The sequence below is a fragment of the Chinchilla lanigera genome, unplaced genomic scaffold (assembly GCF_000276665.1).
Source record: "Chinchilla lanigera isolate Chin_1 unplaced genomic scaffold, ChiLan1.0 scaffold00105, whole genome shotgun sequence".
Classification (NCBI taxonomy): Eukaryota; Metazoa; Chordata; class Mammalia; order Rodentia; family Chinchillidae; genus Chinchilla; species Chinchilla lanigera.
Window position 1 is genome coordinate 4,507,068 of NW_004955506.1, and position 20,048 is coordinate 4,527,115.

At 40.9% G+C, this 20,048-nt stretch overlaps 1 protein-coding gene and 1 pseudogene across 1 annotated transcript in view; both read right to left on the reverse strand.

Moving 5' to 3' along the window:
- Window positions 1-20,048, reverse strand: part of Tnrc6c (trinucleotide repeat containing 6C) — a gene marked incomplete in the record, with an annotated part of 139,088 nt that overhangs the window by 66,513 nt on the left and 52,527 nt on the right. Inside the window, 1 exon segment of the mRNA XM_005407391.2 lies at window positions 1,506-1,826. Within this exon segment, the coding sequence (XP_005407448.2) occupies window positions 1,506-1,826 (321 nt within the window).
- On the reverse strand, window positions 14,808-15,451 carry LOC106146939 (annotated as a pseudogene).

A 20,048-nucleotide genomic window follows, 5' to 3' on the forward strand; every position in this document is an offset into this window, starting at 1 on the left:
GGGGTAAGCAAGCACTCTATCACTGAGCTATAACCCTAACCCCAAACACTGCTTATGAAAGACTACTGCTTTCATACTGTAATTTGACAGAATTCATTCCTTGATTATTTTCTACTTATCTAAGCAGGTCTCAGTATCCTCCTGTACCAAAAGAACTACCAAAAACACTCAAGAAAACTGTTACCCAATTGTATCACAAGAGAGGCACCTAGAGAGAAAGGGTCACTTATTCCGTTTTTCATTAAGGGCCTTACACTTGTATATTAAGCTGTCTAAACCTGACCAGACTCTCTGTTAAGACTATCTTGATGACTGTATTTCAATGAAATAACTGGTATGTTTGCTTGCAAAGTATTTGTAGCCAGACAGGACTACACTTTCAGTCAATGAATATATATATATATATATATATATAACGTTTTTAAAAACAGGGTCTCACTATATAGTTCAGGCTGGCCTTACACTCACTATATAGTTCAGGTTGGCCTTACACTTTATATAGCTCAGGCTGGCCTCAAATTTGTGGTGATCCTCCTGTCTCGAGCTTTCCAAGTGCTGGGATTACAGGCATGCATACTACACCTGCAGCATGAACGTATATTTGAAGAGCTATAGCAAAATCTAGAAGTTAAATTACTTGAAACAGAAAAATGTAATATGTAACAAAACAAAGAAACATGGCAGTTGAACAGAAATATTTTGTTCTCATCCAAAAATTTCCCTAAAACTACAGTGAAGAGATTTCTCAAAAGCATACATAAATTCGTAAGGTCAGGGAGACTGAAAAAGGAGCTACGATAGGGGCTGTGTATATTTTGACAGCTGGAAAGCTGGCAAATGGGCAAGTGGTGATTTTTCTTGGGAGCCAAAAGAAAGCTAACATATGGGGAAGGCAGCAACAAGACACAAGCAAGGAAAAACCTAAGAGTTCACATGGGCTCAGAACAAAGGCTATCAGTCAGGCTTAGATCACCTAAACTAGGGTAATAAAGTTAGATTAGAATAGCAGTTAGTTCCCATACAGACGTGTACTAAAATCCTCCAGAGGGCAAATGAAAGCCCAAGGATGTGTACATATCCAGGAGATAGCCTGGGCAATGGAGGGAAGTAAATTTCACTGCATAGTAGTTCTAAAGCATCCAACTTGATGGGCCACATGGACCAACATAAGACCTTTAGCTACTGGTGAGAGATAAGTGGAGCTATAGTAGCTAATGCCATCTGCAGATGCAAGAGAAGTATCATAAATAAATAGGGGAAGCCACAAACTTTCCAGTCTACCTAAAATGGACCGTTCTATTTCTGTTACATGTATGTAATGAATATGAACCAAAATATGTCTATTTTATTTCTCATCAACAAAGTCCTTAGATTAAAAAGTCTTAGGCTGGGGGTGTAGTTCAGTGTTTAGAATGCTCACCTAGTATGTGTGAGGCTATGGTTAGATTTCCAATACTTAAAAAAAAAAAAAGGAAAAGAAAAGTCACACTCTTCCTGGTTTTTACCTGGTTGGAGCTTGCTGGGATGCTGCCCAGCTCCAGGAAGGGGAGGAGGGCTTGCCCCTGTAGGCCCAGCACCCTGCGCTGGACTCACACTGGTCAGGGTCCCTGTGGGCAATGGCTGGCCTCTCTTTAACAGCTGTTTCTGTTCTTGCTGGCGGAAGCGTGGAGGCACCTCACGAGGCAGGTAACGGGATGCAGCTGGTTGCTGGCCACTGGCAGGTGCACGTTTGCCATTGTTGCTGCTGGAGATAGTGCTGGTGGAAGTAATGGTACTGGTACTGGCAGATTGGGGCTGGCTTGAACAGGTCTTAGTAGGTTCTGGCACTAAAGAGAACAAGAAGAAGAAGAACCCAAAGCTTTAGTAACATCTCCTTAAAACCTAACCCAAACCAAAACACACAAAACAATGTGATTAACCCTCCCCCACCAAAACCTGAGAGATAAATGATAATGCAGTGGTTTGGAAATAGAACTGGACTAAATTTTAGAATTGCAGGTTCAAGACCCAGTTTTTTCAGAAATAAACTGAAATCTTGAGATCTTAAGCCAGGTGCTCTTGGGACTCAGTGTAATCATCTGCAAAACTAGGGTGAAAAAGATAGGTTAGAACAGCAGTTAGTTCCCGTACAGGCTTGTACTAAAATCCCCCAGAGGGCATATGAAAGCCCCGCCAGCTCATCTAGCTCCAGGCTTTCTGATCAGGTTGGCTGGAGGAAGAGAAACTGGACATTTGTATTTCCAATGAATTCTGAAGCGATGCAGCTGCTGGTGACCAGACCACCTTGCTCTTGTTCATGATTTATACAAATCACAAGACCCTCGGGCATCCATAATTTATATTTATTTTAATTCTGATGATAATGAATAAAATAACTTGTGCATTTTGGGTCATCTGAACACCATCAGATTTTCACATCACCATCTGGGAAGAGGCACCTGTACTCTGGCCCAGTCACTCTGAAATGACACCCATGAGCCTGCCAGACACAAAAGGAAGCGTGTGCAGTGATAGTGCACGCTAATGTCAGGTGCAACAATCTCAGCCTCAACAGCCAGTCTCATTTCCATTCTAAATGTTAAACATCACTATCCAGGGTATTACATTCACTGAGTCATTTGGATTTTGTTACAGAGGTTTCTTTCTACTTAAATTTCTGAATGTTTTTGGTTTAATAGTTGAGTAAAGAACTCACATACAAAATGAGTACAGTTGTGTATCTTTTATGTAAAACTGAATTTTAAGTCAACACAGTGGAAGGGGGAGTCCCATGAGACTTTATTTTCTTTACAGTGACAACTCCAGTGTGCCTGTGTTTTTTGTCTCTCAACGTGGCCTCTATACCAGGTGACCACTACATTGCCTGCTTTAGTTTTCCCAATATTTTTGCCTGTCTTCAATGCTGCCTAACAAGTCCTTGGTCCTGGATGAAGCCACTGTCTACTCTCTCCACAGGATGACACAGACTTAGGCATCTTTCAAGACAATCATACAGCCACACACTCTGAATGCATGGTCCCTGCTCTCAGTGCTTTCCATCAATCCTACATGTTCTTGGGTCAATGATTCAAAGACTTCCCACTTTTGAGAAGTGGAACCTCTCCCCATGCCCGAAAGATAAACTGGACTTCATCCTAAAGAAAGAGAAGCAAAAACATCCTTACCTGTTTGCCAGTACATATACATGAATATCATACTGTTTCTTGCTCCCAACATCTGTTAACATCCATCCACGGCTAATACTGTACTCCATCAATTCTAAGACTCACATTTTTTTCAAATGCTAGTATCACTTATGCTGGGATGTGTCTTATAATCACTGACTATTTTCTTTTTCTTTCTCGGTGGTATGTGGGATACTGGTCTGTCAGCGAGGCAAGGCAAGACAGCGCCCTCCAAGCTCTGCATCCCATTTTAGGGCTTTATGTGCTCTGGGTCTTCAGCCCTCAACCATCGGCAGAGTAGACAAAGACCAAGGCATAAGACTGGATTTTAGATTTAACTCTGTTTCACCAATGATATATACTGTTAAGTCAAAGCTTTAATATGAGGAAATCATTAAGTATATAGAAGAAAACTAGTCACATGTATTTGTGCTGGAGGCTGGAGTAGCACATTTCCCACTGTTAACTGGCCTAGGTGCTGTCTTGCCATCCTATAGTTGGCTCTTTCTCATCAACATTTAAACACGCTAAAATCTAATCTCTTTACTAACAACAGTCACTATTCTGCTCAGCTCCAATTTCTCCTCCAGCTACCTTTCAATTCTCTCCTCTCCTGTCAAACCTGTTTGAGTCTGGGAATGCTGCCTCACTTTTTGCCCCTTTATCTGCTCATGGAAGTGGCACCATCCAAGAGGATAAGGACTCCCCGATGCTAAAGCCTAGAGACATACTCTGATCCTTATCTCCTGACTCCGAAGTCTTCAGACCTAAAGACTTTCTCAAAGTCATCAGTGATACTGTAGCTCAGCCTTCAAGAAAAGAGGAACTGGGGCTGGGGATTTAGCTCAGTGGCAAAAGCGCTTGCCTGGCAAGCGAAAGGTCGTGAGTTCGGTTCCTGGTACCAGAGAAAAACCAAAAAAAAAAAAAAAAAAGAAAAGAGGAACTAGAATCAACAACTGGGGTCTCATCTTATTAAAAAGCTTTTGCACAGTAAGAGAAACCAACCGAGTGAAGAGACAACCCACAGTGTGGGAGAAAATGTTTGCCAGATATTCCTCAGACAAAGGTTTACTATCGAGAATGTATAAAGAACTCAAGAAAATCAGACCTCTCAAATACAAAGACCCAATCCAAAAATGGGCACCTGAGATGAATACACAATTTTCAGATGAGGAAATACAAACAGCAAATAAATATATGAAAAAATGTTCAACATCACTCATCACTTGAGAGATGCAAATTAAAACAACACTGAGATTCCATCTCACTCCAGAAAGAATGGCAATCATCAAAAATCAACCAGTAACAAATGTTGCAGGGGCTGTGGGGAAGAAGGAACCTTCTCCACTGTTGGTGGGTATAGCCTGGTACAACCACTGTGGAAATCAGTGTGGAGATTCCTCAAAAAACTAGGACTATAGGTTCCATTTGACCCAGCTATTCCCCTTCTAGGTATCTTCCCAGAATAATTAAAAACATCGTACCACAGGGAAAAAAAAAAAAGTCACAGTAATAGCCACTGTCGTCTTCATGAGGCACTACCTTCCTAGTCCTAGTTCTATTTTCCTGCTCCATTTGGCAGGCTTCCTCTTCTGTCTTTTAAAGTTTGCAGATTCTCTTTTATACTTGATATAAAAGATGATCCTCTTGGATCATTGAGTCTACTCCCATAGCTTCATTTACCAATTCTATGACTATGCTGAGTATCAGATGGCTAGCAGATACCTACACCTGGATGTCCTATAGGCACCTTGAAATCATCATGTCCCTAGTACTTAGCAGCTTTCTTGTTTTACTCTTTTAAGTCTTTCTCAGAGATGACAAAACGTGAAGGAAGCAGCAGAAGAAGGAGAAAAAGTAAGAAGGGAATAAACACAGAAACTTTTATCAGGCTGCGGGAAGTTATATCCACTCTTACAATGAAAACCTAGTTGCTTTCTGTAATAACTGACATGGGATGGCCAGCTACTATCAAGGAAGAAGTACTTTCTTCTGTCATCCTGCTTTTCAAAAGACCAGAAGTAAAGAAGATACACTGAAGGCAATACTTTGGTAAGTACTCAGCAGCAAAAAATTCAAGCTGACAAGAACCTCAGAATCAACCTGTCCTACGCTAAACCACACAGTTTCCAACAGCCAAGGTGAATGAGCCAAGAGAATACAGAAGATGTGTCAAGTCCAGGGGGCAGATCTCTGACCACCAGTCTAACCTTTTCCATAACACTGCTGCTATCTTTAAGAAAGATCTAGCCAGGTGTCGTGGCGCACACCTGTAATCTCAGCACTAGGGAGGCTGAGGCAGGAGGATTGTTGCAAGTTCGAGACCACCCTGGGCTACTAAGTGAGCTCAAGGCCTGCCTGAACTGCATAGTGAGACCCTGTCTCAAAAAGACAAGATAATGATAGAATAAAACAGATCTAAAGATAAACTCAGGGCTATTTTCCAACAGACCTGTCAGAGGAGAAGGGATTCATGCTATAGTGAGGAAGAAGTAAGCAAATAAATGTATGTTACCAGTCAGTCACTTTTCCCCTATCAAACCCACCAAATTCTAAGATATCTGCATATGAAATTTCCCAGTGTCACCTGCCTAACGCATTAGGTATATATTACATGGATAATGCTTCATTTTTAGAGCCTAAGTATCCTAACCCAGTCTTCCCTTTTTCTCTCAAATAACTGTTATCTGGGCAAGGCAGGGGTTGGCAGGTCAATCAACAGTGCTTTTTACATTTCTAAAGGGTGGGAGAAAAAAAACCAAAGAAGAATGTATGTCAGAAGCAAGATATGGCTTGAAAAGTCTAAATACTTATTATCTAGCCTCTTTCAGGAAAAGTCTACTGGCTATTGGTATAGGAAACAGAAACCACTTACACTATCAGACACAAAAATCTAGGGAAAAAATTCCAGTAATGTATCCCAAAGTCTTATGTAGGTGTTTTATTTTCAAGTACAAATCATTATAATAAGTAGTTAAACAATCAGTTCCACATATCCTCTGTGATTAAGAGTTTTCTTTATGATTACTAAATGAAAAGGGAAGGCAACGGTCTTAATCAAAACAGAAGTTCATCAAGTTTAGAGGTATCAGATACTGTCTTAGAAATCCAGGTGATTTATTCCATCTCATACAGAGCTCCACGCACAAGGCACCTCATGTTAGTCACCTCTGTCTGAAGGGACTGTCCACTTCTTCCTCTGTCCTTTAGAGGCTTTTTTTAAAATTTTTTTTTTTTTATTTTAAAGAGTAAAAGAAGGATAACGTAATAATGGGGGGGGCTTACCAAATTACAGACAAAGTGGTAGGAAATTATCAATGGTTATTGTTTTACATATTGTTATCTACAGGATAGTTTCTCAGGAAAACAAATAGACAAATGATAGTGAGTTACAGACAAAAGAGGTAGGAGATTATCAATAGTTGTTGTACTATACTTTGGTATCTTCAAAGTGGCTTCTAAAGAATATAAATAGAACTATACATGAGTGACCTACTGAATAATCATTCAATAATTCTCAATGGTTGTTGTAGGAAACACATAATAATAAACATGGATCCATTTAAATGGAAATAGGATAGGAACCATACAAACATTACAGAGTTATGGATAGATTAGCAGGAAAGTATCAATGACTGCTGTAATACATGGTATCTTCAAAGTGGTTTCTCAGGAAGACAGAGATACTCAAGAAGAATCTAACAAGTAGTTACAGCCTAAGGGTTGTCAAAAATCAAGTGAGCTCTCTGGGGCCAAAGCCATTTTTTGTAGTGTTTTCTCTCCAGCCTCCCATCACATTGGGGCCCCACAACCAGTTAGTGTCCTCTCCCCAACTGTCAGCACAGGCAGAAGAAATCCTGCTGCAGACTTCTCTGGAGATCCACCACAGCCTGTACTGTCAGGGGAAGAATGGCTTCCAGGGAGTCTGCAGGTATTGTGCAAGGTCCTCCTGGTTTACAGCTTCTGAGCGGCTCTCGTGACCCCAGTCCACAGGACCTCTGACTCTGTGGGCTTAGTCTGCATTCTCATATTCTCTGAGTCCTTGTTCAGCAGCTGCTCCTCTGCTGACTCTGGACCTTTCTGGTTCTCAATGGCAGGAGCAAGAGTGGCCCGTTGTATGGCATGTATTCCCAGGGGTTGTTCAAAGTTTGAATGATTCACACACGTCCATGGGTGGGCATCTGCAGTCGGTGCATGGTGGGCCAATTGTGTCACTGTTTCTCTGTCATGATAGATCTCAATTGAGTGGTGGCGGCCGGCCTAAGGGCCAGCGCGCAACAGCGCTCACCGCCGCATGGCTCCCCATGCGCCGGGGGCCCTCGCACCGGGGGCCCTCCCTCCGGGGGCCTACAAGGAAGGAAGCTAGCCAGCCAGAAGACCGGCGCTCCCCGCCCGTGGCTCCCTGTGTGCTGGAAGCTCTCCTTCCGGGGGCCTACGAGGCAGCCTTTAGAGGCTTTTTAATTCTGATGGCCCTGCAACCAAAGATTCCAGGAGTCTTTTTTTTGTTCTCACTCCTTGCCCTGGGATGACACCAATCTGTGGGCATACATTCTCATGGTTCTGTGCCTCTGTTGTCCCACTGAAGTGTATATTCTGCCACAGTGCTGCTCTTCTCTCTAGTCTGGTCTCCATCTTCGCTGCCTATGGGACAGTGCTGCTTGGAAGATATTTCCCTTCAAACCAAACATACCCAAAGGAGAAAAAGAATTTCCTGGGGCTGAGCCAGGGCTGTGTTAATTGTGATAGGAAGATGCAGAAGCATAAAACATGGTTTATCACCTGAATAAACAAATAATTAGCTGGGACAATAAAAATTATAAGACACTTACAGTATTCAAAGCATATATAACTATTAAGTCTCAGACAGGTTTAGAAAGTAAAGAGGACCATGTGCTGCCCAATATGGTGCTGTTAAGGTGGCTACTGGATGCTATAAGTGTAAAATACGTAATGATTCTCAAAAACAAAAAAGGAGATGTTTAATTAATACTTATTCTGATTTTATGTTGGAAATGGTAATATTCTGGATATATTGAGATAAAAGTACATTATGGATAGTAACTGTTACTTTTAAATGGTAGTAACAGTTATGTTACTGTTAGAAATGATAGAAACTATTACTTTTAAATGGTAGTAACAGATTTACCTGGCTTTACAAGGATTCACCTAGCTCACATCTGTGGCTTGCATCACCATCATTAATATTTTTGAGATGGGGGTCTTCCTCTGTTGGTCAGGTTGGCCTTGAACTCCTGGGTTCCAGTGGTCTTCCAGTCTTAGCCTCCTGACTAGGTGGGATTACTGCCAACCCACTAAGCCAGCTAAAAGGAATTTTTTCTCTATTTGTATGTATGTGTGTTGCTGGGATTGAACTCAGGGCCTCATACTTGCTAAACATGCTCTCTACCATTAACCCACACTCTTAGCCTTTTGTATTATATTTCTATCACAGAGTGCTGGTCTAGAAGTGACAATAATTTCTTCTTTTTTGAGACAGGATCTCATTATGCAGACTGGCCTTGAACTAATAGCGATCCTCCTGCCTCAGCCTCCCAAGTGCTGAGACTGCAGGTGTGTACCACCATGCTTGGCTGGCAATAACTTGTTGAAAGAGGTAAAAGTTTAAGCTCGTTTCTCACTGTACTTAAATAATTCTGTTTCATAAAGACTGAAATTATAACAGAGATTGAGAAGCCAGCAGTTATGATAGACCACAAGCTATTTCAAACAAGATTTTTCCCTTACAACTCTGTATTATACTGTAGTACCAGCATATTGCCTCACAAAGAAAAACATCACTAAGCATTTAGTAAATGAACAAAAAGACCAAAACACCCCTGGATTATATAACAAGAGCAATATATGCTGTGTTTGTCCACTGTGGTGGATTGACAACTGGAGATCCAACTTGTAACACCCAGCTGAATTGAACCAGCATGGTGCCCACCTGAGGACTGTTGCTGGTGGCATAAGAGGAAGAACAGGAGAAGGAGAAAGGCTGTTGGGAGCTATTAGAAGCTTTTGGATGCTGTTAGAAGCTGTAAGGAGCTATTGGTTCGCTTGGAGGAGCTTGTCATGCTGGCTTTCCTGATGAACTCAGCTGTTCTCATTTTCCGAGGAGCTTGGGACCTTGTCATTGTTGCCGAGAATGGCTATGGTTCACTTTGGGGGAGCTCTGGTCCTTACTCTGAGCATCGCTTCCTGGCTCCGGAGGGGAAGATGGTGCATTGCTCAGTCTCCTGGAGAAGTTTGTCACATTGGCTTTTCTGATGGGAATTTGGCTTCCACTCTTTGCAGGAGCTCCAGTCTTTGCCTTCAGCTTGGACACTGTCTCCTGGCTTCTAGTGCAGACTCTCCGGCTTCCACCTTGGATCCTTCAGCCTTCCGTTGCAGACCCACTGGCCTCCTGATATAGATTTGCATGGAACACTGCAGTGAGCTCCAGACCTTGGACTGAATCCTCTGCTCTCCAGTGTGCAGACACCCTCTGCACACTTCCTCATACAACTCTGTGGCTGACCACTGTATGCCAAACTTGTAATTTGTTAAGCATTTGTGTATCTTGTTTATATCTCTTTCTCCAGTAAAACCCTGACAGATACACCGACATAGTAATTCTCACAGTAATTTTTGTTGTTGCCTGAGGAGCTAATGGTGGTCAGGAGGTCATCCTGGACCCTAAGGAAACGCAAAAGATGCCTTGCTCAGCAAAGTAGTGAGACAGAAGGAACCAAGAATTCTGACCAGGCCAAACTGTACATTTAAGTCTCTTTATATGATGTAGTGATAAACTTGCTCTGTTTAAGCCAGTACTTTTTGGACCTTTGAAAAAAGCAGCCACCTAACAATCTCAGATGATAAGTAGACGATCTCAAATTTGGACCTATTCTTATAATGCAGATACATCAAATGGGCAATTTTTGGCTAGCTATCTACTATTCAGATTGAAACTTCTAAATTTATTCTTTCCCAACGAAATGGACTATCAAAGCAATACTAACATTCCTGGTCTTTAAACAGACCCAAATCTAAGGCCCTGACTCAATGAGAAAGACTTACGGGGTCACCGATCTTTCTATACATCAGTGTTTTTACATAACAAAATGCAGCACAACCTCAGAATTATTTAAGATGAGTTTTGTTTACCAATTATCAATAAATCATTTTTTGTTTAGAAAAATTTTATCACAACTAAGTAGTTAATACAAAAAACTTTCAAGCCAGGCATGGTGGCACATGCCTGTAATCCCAGCACTCGGGAGGCTGAGGCAGAAGGACTACTGTGAGTTTGAGACCAGCCTGGGCTACAAAGTAAGCTCAAGACCAGCATGAACTGCATAGTGAGACCCTCTCTCAAAAAACAAACAAACAAACAAAAAAACTCAACCCCCCAAAACCCCCAAGAACAACTTTCAGCAATACAGAAATGATGGTTAGTCTTCTTTGCTGAACAAAGTTTTCACCGTTTTTAAAAAATAAGGGCGACATCTGCTGGTAAAAGATAGACATTAATGCTTTACAGAAGAAATCAACAGTTTTCTTTATTTTTTCTTTTGCCTTTTTGAGACAGGGTCTTGCCATGCAGTTCAGGCTGGCCTTGAGCTCACTTGGTAGCCCAGGCTGTCCTCGAACTCGCAACGATCCTCCTGCTTCAGCCTCCCGAGTGCTAGGATTACAGGCACGTGCCACCACGCCCGGCTGAAATCAACAGTTTTAGAACAATATTCTAAGTAATACTTTTCTGCTTTCATCTAAAATTTTTAGACAGCACTATTCATACTAGGGCCAAGCAGTTTATGACTTCCTAGTATTACTTTTCCAAAAAAGAAGGTTACAGTATGGACAGGAAGTTCAGACTGTCCATTTAGGCCTTTGGAGGACTTTTCTTGGGAGCCCCTTTCCACTTACTATCCATTTCACTATCTCTAAGCGACCAAAGGAGAGTTAGTCCCACTTCCTTCTTGCCTCCTTAACTTTTCTTCTATACATTTAAGGGGCTCTGAGCATCCTCAAGTCCTGGTCACAGCTATACTCTCTCTGGTGTCCCTTGCTGTTTCCTATGGCCTCGTGTTACTTCAATCTCACCACTGCAGCGTTCGAGGCCCCCAACCTTTCTTTCCCTTGTTACACTGCCCTGCTTCTTCTGTATGTTCATCCTAGCCTTCAGTCTGGTTTCTAGCCCTCCTAGCCCTGCTGCTGCCAGGACCCTGCAGAGAGCAAGATGACACCCACTACCTCACTCCATCTGCTACTAAGAAGTTCTCTTATTAACCTAATGCAGACTGCCACAACCTCCCTACTGTAATTAAGATTTTTTTCTACGTTCTTTGAAATTCTGACACCCCTGTTCCCTCTTTCAATCTATGCCCTTGAGTTGATGGGTTACTGAGATAGAAGGTAACTCCTTCATTCAGCAAGCTCTGAGGGCAAAGGGTGAAGATTAAGTTCCCCAACTAGAGGCAATGTGTGCAATCCAGATCCGGGTGGGGGTGGGGAATAGCACTGGCTATGAGTGCACGTATGCACAGTCTTAGAGATGGTAGTGGGTCTGGGTGAGGTTGTACCCAGGTGCTCTTTGTGGCTGAGACAAACTGCACTGGTGCTGGTTTCTTTTTTGTTTATTTGAGATAGGGTCTTGCTATGTAATAGGATTCAAGCTGGCCTCAAACTTGCAGTGATCCTCCTCCCTCAGCCTCTCAAGTGCTGGGATTATAGGTGAGTGCTACTATGTCTGGCTAGTACTGCTTTCTGCTATCTGCACTGCAGGAGTTGAAGCTGGGCTCTGGGGGCAACAGTGCAATAAATGCCTCCCAATTCTTTACCCAAGCAGCAGATCCTTAGAGGGTTCTTTGGGGAGTCATTTCTGGAGGCAGCCTATGGCACAGCCCTATGTCCTTTCAATAATTTTACAAGCACTCAATTCCCTCCTTTTATGCTCATTACAAGACTTGTAGACACCCTCATAACCACTCGCCTCAAGTGCACTGCAGAGTAGACATACATCAGAGTAGGCATGTATTTTAAAAGTGACTTCTTACAGGTAAATGCTACTCTATAGGGGGACATTTTAATCCCTGTACTTTAACAATCTTACTTCTAAAATTTGAACTGACCTTACAAACTACTGTTTAACATGTTCACGACAGGGCCGTAATTTGTATGTCTCACCTGCTGAGTGACTAGAGCCACTGGTGGTACATGCGTAACTGTCCCATTGTGCAGTTTTTAAATTAATTTTATTAGCAAAGAGACTGATAAAAGCGATTAGATCACTCGTAAAACCAGCACATACAAGCTGCCATGGGAGAGTCATGCATGTACGAACAGCAGTTAAAGTCAGCAGGAATGTGTTAAATTTAATATGGTTTCCTCCTCCATCCATCAAACCCAGCAATAAGACATCACCAGTAAATCAATGATATGTTGTATGGTTTATGGTGATATAGGTAGATTTGGTACCTGGTTTGTGACCACCCTAACCCTTGTTATCTCCTCAGTGTCTACAACAGTCAGTGCATCTTTTTGTCAATGTTTGGCTTTTGTCCTTGGTGCATAAAGCAGCTTAGGACAGCTTTAAAGCGATTAAGGTGAAAGACAGTATTCTGTTGTAACACTGGGAGCTATCAGCCTTACAAAGCAACTTATCTCTGCTCTTGTGCCGTCCTCTACCTGCTCCTGTTCCTCTCTAAGGCAACCATATAAACCAGAATTTTTCTTTCCCATGGTGGCTCACAGAAAATAAAAAGATATCCTGATCTCACCTGCTTTCTCTGTCTTGCAGTCTATCATAAAGAAAACTCTCTCCTTCTTTGTCTGAGCTTAGGACCCCCATTTCCAAAGGGGTCCTGCTTATCCCCAGGAGGGAGGAGTGCTGTACAAAGAGGCTGAGGGGAATCTGCACACATGGCCCCAGTGGGTTCCCACCCGGTCTATTTGTATCCAGCACAGCCTTTGCATCTAATCTCATTTTGACATGGCTGTCCATGCTTTAGTTGTGCCTTGCGATGACATTCCATGAAATCCTAGAAGGACAGGTCTTGGGAGCTTCTGACCAAAAGAGGCTCGCAGGAAGTGAACAAGAATGCACCCACCTGCTGGAAGTGACACATCTCAGTCCCACTGGGACGAGAGCTCCCTGCTGGGAATCCTTCCAAAGCATCTGACCTCGTGAATCTCACTGGCTCTTTAACTGTCCCCACTGAAATATCCTTTAGAATGAATCACTTTAATGTGTTTCCCTGAGTTCTGAGAGGTGCTGCAGCAAACCAATGAGCTTAAAGCAGAGCTTGTGGGTACCCATGACCAGAAGTCCTGGAGACCTTGATTTGTGACTGGGTCTGCCAGGGCGGTGTTGGGGACAGAGCCTTCAACCTGTGGGATCTGACACTGTCCCGGAACTGAATTAGACTGGAGGATGCCCAGTTGGTAGCCTGAGGAAGTGTTTGTTCGCTGGGGGGAGAAATCGCACAACTTTTAGGGCACAGAAGCCATCTGTGCTTTGAGTATGTAGGAGGTGAAACTGAGTCTTTTTTTTCCTACACAGATGGCATCTTAGAACTTAAGAAACAAAAGTTCTTGTATGATAAAGCATAGAAATATCTTTCATACACAGACATTACACAATGACAAAAAGAAAAATATTTTAAAAATCATGAATTAATTCTAGTCATTTCAGTATACTCACTGTTTCAGTTTTTAAACATTTTACATTCAAATGTAATATTTACAATTAATATTTATAATTGTGACTATGTAGAACTATTGCATTCTCATGCTAAAATAATCAGATACCAAGGAATATTTTCTTTTTTTCTTCTTTTTTTTTTTACATAAAAATCCAACTTTATTGAACATAGGAATAAATGGATTTTCAAATTAATTATTTTTACTTTAGGGTTATTAGTTTCAAAGCTATCTGATCCATGGTAGAACTTACTAAATGGTACTATACGAAGATGTTTTTCTATTACTTTTTCTATATTCATAAACAAACATATTTAAATTTAGATAGAAACATTTGTGATTGGATTAGTACATGGTAATCCCTGCTCTCTGCACTGCTCAAGCTGGCAATAGGAGATCATCCACTCTACAGCAAATATGAAGCACAAGCACAAATTTGAATTTTATACAAAAATTCTGTTTTACTCTTATTCTTACATTAGTGGGAGCTGACATCTGTAACTTACAGGCAAGCATATACTTTTGTTTTCTACCTCCTAGCTGAACAAAAATATACATAACGTATTGTTTTCATTAAGCAAGACTCGCTTTTTATATTTTAATGGGAATACCATGTGACCCTTTCATGAACAAAATGACCAGGGTACTAATGGAATCATCTTTGGAGGAAGTACTTAATATGCATATCTTATTTAAATAAATCCTCCAGTAAGAAATGGAGAAGTCACTGCCTTTACTTTGAAGGCTTTGTAGCTATCTGTGAAATTTCTATGTGCAGCTCACCAACATTCCCTTATTGGAAATATCAGTATTTCCATATCATAGCTCTCAAAAGGACTTGAAAGTCTCAAAATTCTGTGTCTCCTTTGGCTTGCTTCTCTCTTGATTCCACCCAGGCTTTATTAATGGTTCGCTTCATGTCATCATCTCCATCTTCATAAATTTTCTTTAGAACATTCATTAATCCCTCACTAGGATCTGTCTCAGCATCATAAGATGGCTTTTCTTTTTCTTTGCATTCTTTTTCAACCTGAGTTAAGTACTCCCACCGAGTGTTTTCCGCTTTCTTTCTACACAAGAGAAAAACTGTATCAGTCTTGATCTCTCTGTGAAATGCACCTGCACGTTCTCAGCAGGAACTTGGTGAACTCCAGTTAAGGTAATGTAGATTTTCACAAACTTATCTGACTGATCCCATCCGTAATTACTGATCTTCACTGTGTATCCTGTTGTGATGGGAGCAACCACAGCAGCTGGTTTTTCATTGTCAAGAAGTTCTGGTTTCTTCTGTGATTTGTGTTGCACTTATTCTTTATTTCTGTTTCAATCTTGGATTTTTCAGCTGTCAGGGCATCACGTACTCTCTTCCTAGTGGCCTTTTGTAGCAACGCCTTTACCTCTTCTAGATCATTCTGCAACTCCTCCAAAGCCGAAGCCATGGTTGGGCAGGGTCAGGCGAAAGCCCGGGCGGCAGGCGTGCACGAAAGGTCAAGAACCGCAGGGCGCGGAGCGCTCCCCGCGAGTGTGGGCCTCACCAGCGCAAGCCGTGGGCCGGCCTCTGTGCGCGCGCCCGACCTGCGCGAGACCCCAAGGAATATTTTCATTATAATAATTTCTCCTGCAACCTACATAGCAACAAACATTGTGGTAAGAAGTTGCTGTAGAACAATGAAATGCAGGAGACAGCTATGAGCGAGGAGGGTCCATGTGCTGTGTTTACCAGCAGTCCTGGTGTGATATAAAGCAGTGACCTTCTGTTTTATCAGTTGCCAGCTTCTGGCTGATCTACCACCATGGCAACATTTGGAACCCAACTCAAAATGAACACAAACTCATTAGCTATAAACTGTATTAACTAAATGTCTATTGCTAAAAGAAATACTGCCTAGACATATTTTCTAGTGTATTTCAGTTACCCTGGAAAGGTATTAAATACTGCTGGTAATGTATCAGGCCAGGTAACATCAACATTAAAACAAAGTAAAATTATTTTAACAGTGACTAACAATAAGTACCATTTCATTAAAAGCTTATTTTTGACTTAGCTTTTAAAGAATATTTATGCCATGAGCAAGTAATTCTAATCTCTTTTTAAGTAACAGTAGGCTGATTTAGAATATCAAAATAGAAGATGTCGGTATCTGCATAAGTAACCAATACAGCGTTAATACACACTGGCTTTTCTAGAATCTTTTCCATGTTATATCAATGTCAATATAAATGCTTTGCATATGAGTGAAGAGAACATCAAAAGCAAAGAAAGCCCACTTAATATGCAGCTTGTGGTGCCTTCAACTCTTTGCTGACCTCATCTCTCCTCAAAATCATCCTGTACTGAACCAACTCTCGAGTAGACAGCAAATCCCAAACCACAGAAAACATAGAAGGATTAAGTACAATCAGGTTTCAAATGAATTCTCTCAGAATATAAATGCTGCCTTGTGCAGGACTGTGGGTATTTTTAAAAATAAGTAAACTGTGTAATAACAATCATCCCTTTGCTAAAATAATGTGACTGTGTAGTAGAAAATATTTTTTATCATAAAGTGCAGAATTCTGCAGCCTGTCAGAAGAGGGAGCCTAAGTCCAACCACTGCAACTAAATAGTGAGAGAAGGCTGGTGAGGGAGGGGGAAAATTGGTCCTATCGACTTTGAAAAGCCTTCTCATTCTCTGCAAAGTGCCTCACAGTGGCTCAGTGCCCCGCATACTGGTGAGTCCTACACACACTTTACCCAGGCTCATGCACTCCCTCCTGCGGCTCCTCACTGCTCTGCCAGCCTTTTGTTTCTACAGTTCCTGGAAAATGCCATATTGCCCCCAGCCTCACAGCCCTCACAGCCCTCACAGCCCTCACAGGCTCTTCCTTTTGTATGTGGGGGTCCTTCCTTCTCTTTTCCCAGATTAGGTAAGCTATTCTGTCACCCTTCAGATCTCAATTCAGCATCACTCACAATGCCTTCTGCGACTTTCAGACTATTTCAGGTTCCTTTGATCTATCTTCCAACCATGCTTCTTTCCTGCACAGTGGTCAGTGCAGTTAGCAATGATACAAGTAGCACTGTGACAGATATTTATTTTTGTTCCCCTTAAGACTCTAAGGCCCACAAGAGCGGAAAGCCTATTTTTCAATCATTTTCTCTTCATAGCAATCAGCAAATAATTGGTGCTCAATAAATACCTGCTAGATCAAATGATCAGCTCAGTTTATTTCTGGTTCTGTCTATACTATTAATCAGCATGACCCTTTACCTTCCAACCCCACTACTTAGCTCATTAGAGCCTGAGTTGTGTACTGGTTCAACTGCACGGCTGCCTCCACCCCTTTCCCACAACTGTTTAATTCATTCTTAATCCTGTGTGTTCAGTGGTCTTTCCAAAATATACATCTTTTTTTTTGAGACAGGGTTTTACTATGTAGTTAGGATTGGCTTTTTTTTTTTTTTTTTTTTTTTGGTTTTTCTCCGGTACTGGGAACCGAACTCACGACCTTGCGCTTGCCAGGCAGGCGCTTTTGCCACTGAGCTAAATCCCCAGCCCCAGGATTGGCTTTGAACTCACTTTGTAGCCCAGGCTGGCCTCGAACTCTCAGTGATCCTCCTGTCTCAGCCTCCTGAGTGCTAGGATTACAGGTGTGTGCTACCATGCCTGGTTAAAACACACTTCTTATGTCACTTTCTCAAACTCTCCCAGGGCTCCCTTTAGTCTAGACAATCAAACCTACAGTCTTTAAGGACTGTTAGCCAGCCTTCCATCCTCTACTTCTCTAGTTCCAACTCTTGTTGTGGCAGGATAGGCAATTGAGAGTTCAATTTGAATGGCATAATGGCTGGGTTTAGGATGACTGCAAGAAGGTATACCTCTCTGTCTCTGTTCTCATAGCAAACTCAGGGCACAAGTGGACAAGCAGCCAGCTCTAAGCACACAGTTATCTAATTTTTATTAGTATTTTCCTTTCTCAATTTTCTCATTTATTTTTAAATTTTTTTTAACTCTTATAGAGATGTAAATATTCAATGGAAAGATGACCAAGTTTAGGCCCTGCTGACTAGAAAGTGTAGGATAATAAATCTTAAAACCCTAGAAACAGTATTGCATTCATTTCCTTATATATCTAGATCTTCCTACTAAAGTATCTTCTTCAGAATAAGAAACATGTCAATTGTTTAGTAGGTATTTAAAAACTAGTTAACTGTAGATGTAAAATGTGGCTAATACAATTCTATCATTTGGTATTTGAAAGCTAGATAAAACATCGTATTTGAAAGTGCGTATTTTCTGATATTACATAGTGTATTACAAGTAACCACACACACACACACACACACACACACACACACACACACACACACAAAGATGGGATAACTGAGGCATACAGACAATTAAACTGTAGTGATGAATCTCTTGCCCAACTCGAGAGGTCAGCTATGACAATCTAAAATAAGAAAATAAATCACTCAATAAAAATAGGCAAATAATTTAAATGGACACTGCACCAAATAAGATACACATATGGCAAAGAAGCACATGAAAATAATGTGCAATATCATCAGTCACTATAAAAATGCAAATTAAACTATAATGAGATACCTTATATACCTATGAAAATAGTTAAAACTATACCATGTGTTGCTTAAATTGTGGAACTGTGAAAGTGTATAACCACTCTGAAGAGCAGTCTTGATGTTTCTTGAGAAACTAAACATGAACCCATTATATGATACAGCCTATACTCCTATGTATAAAACCAAAAAAATCAGAGTATGTATCTATATAAAGACTGTATGTGAATGTTAATAGGAGCTTTAATAGCTAAAAACTCAGTTGTCCATCAACAGGTGAATGGATAAACAAACTGTCCATATACCCACACAAGGAAATACTGCTCAGCAAGGAAAAGATATGAACGATCGATACAACATGGATGAATCTCAGTGTTGTGTTGAATTAAAGAGGCCAGAAATACATATTGTATGGTTCCACTTACATAACATTCTAGAAAATAGTAACTCTTTTCAGGACAGGAAGCAAGTCAGTGTTTGGTGAGACATGGAGGCACAAAGGGAGAGGAGAGATCATGAGAAAAGGACACAAAATTTTTGGGAATGACAGATGTTATCTTAATTGCTTGTTTTTGGTTTTTGGTACTGGGAACTGAACTCATGACCCTGCACTTCCCAGGCTGGCACTTATGCCACTGAGCAATATCCCCAGCCACCAGATGTTATCTTGATTGTGATAGTTTCATAGGTATATATGACAAGATTTTCAAAGTTTCTCTTTAAATATGTGCAGTTTACCACATGCCAATTCTAACTCAAAAGTTTTCTTTTTTTTAGACAGGGTCTCACTATGCTGTATGTATATCTTTTATCTCATAGGGTCTCACTGACCTGAACTTGTAGGGATCCTCCTGCCTCCGCCTCCTAACTGTTGGGATTATAGGTGTGCGCCGCCATGCCTGGCTCAGTTTTTAATACATCAAAAAAAGATGGCAAGTTGGACTGACAAATTATTTATCAGAAAGTAGACTGTCAACTTCTAGAGCTATGAATTGTTATTTTCTCTAAACTTGGAAACTGCCCTTATGTTTATAAAGAGTTTATAAATATGAAAAATTATACTAAATAGAGAAGTGTATCTTTACTCTGAGGCTCAGTAGAAACAACTGTGAGAAGATTCTGTGAAGGGATCAGAACAGATACACATGGTGTGCTGGACTCTGTCATCACCAGCTTTATTGCCTTTCTTTTAAAATCTGATCAAGAACTTACACATTATGTGCTTGCCTAGAGTTTGTTTTCTGGCAATACACTTTTACCCTTTTTTATTGCTTGTATATTTTAAAACACCTCATCTCTTATTTTGTTCTCATGGGAAAAAATTAATACATTTACTGTATCTTCCCCTTAGCATTTAACAGTTAAACAATCCCTTTAAACATACAGCAACATAGTTTAAATAAGCCAAATTTAATATTTTAAAACCTAAAGGGTGTCATTCTCTAAAGATTCTTCCTATAATAGAATTTTCAGGAATTTCTTTCAACTTTATTTGAAAAAAATCCTATGACTAAGTTCCTTCCTAAAATGAACAGTTCTACTGATAACAGATAAATAATGCCTATGTAGTAAAAAGAATACATAACTGAGAAGAAGATGAGGGCTCTAATTCTGACACTAACTTAGCTGTCAAACCTTGC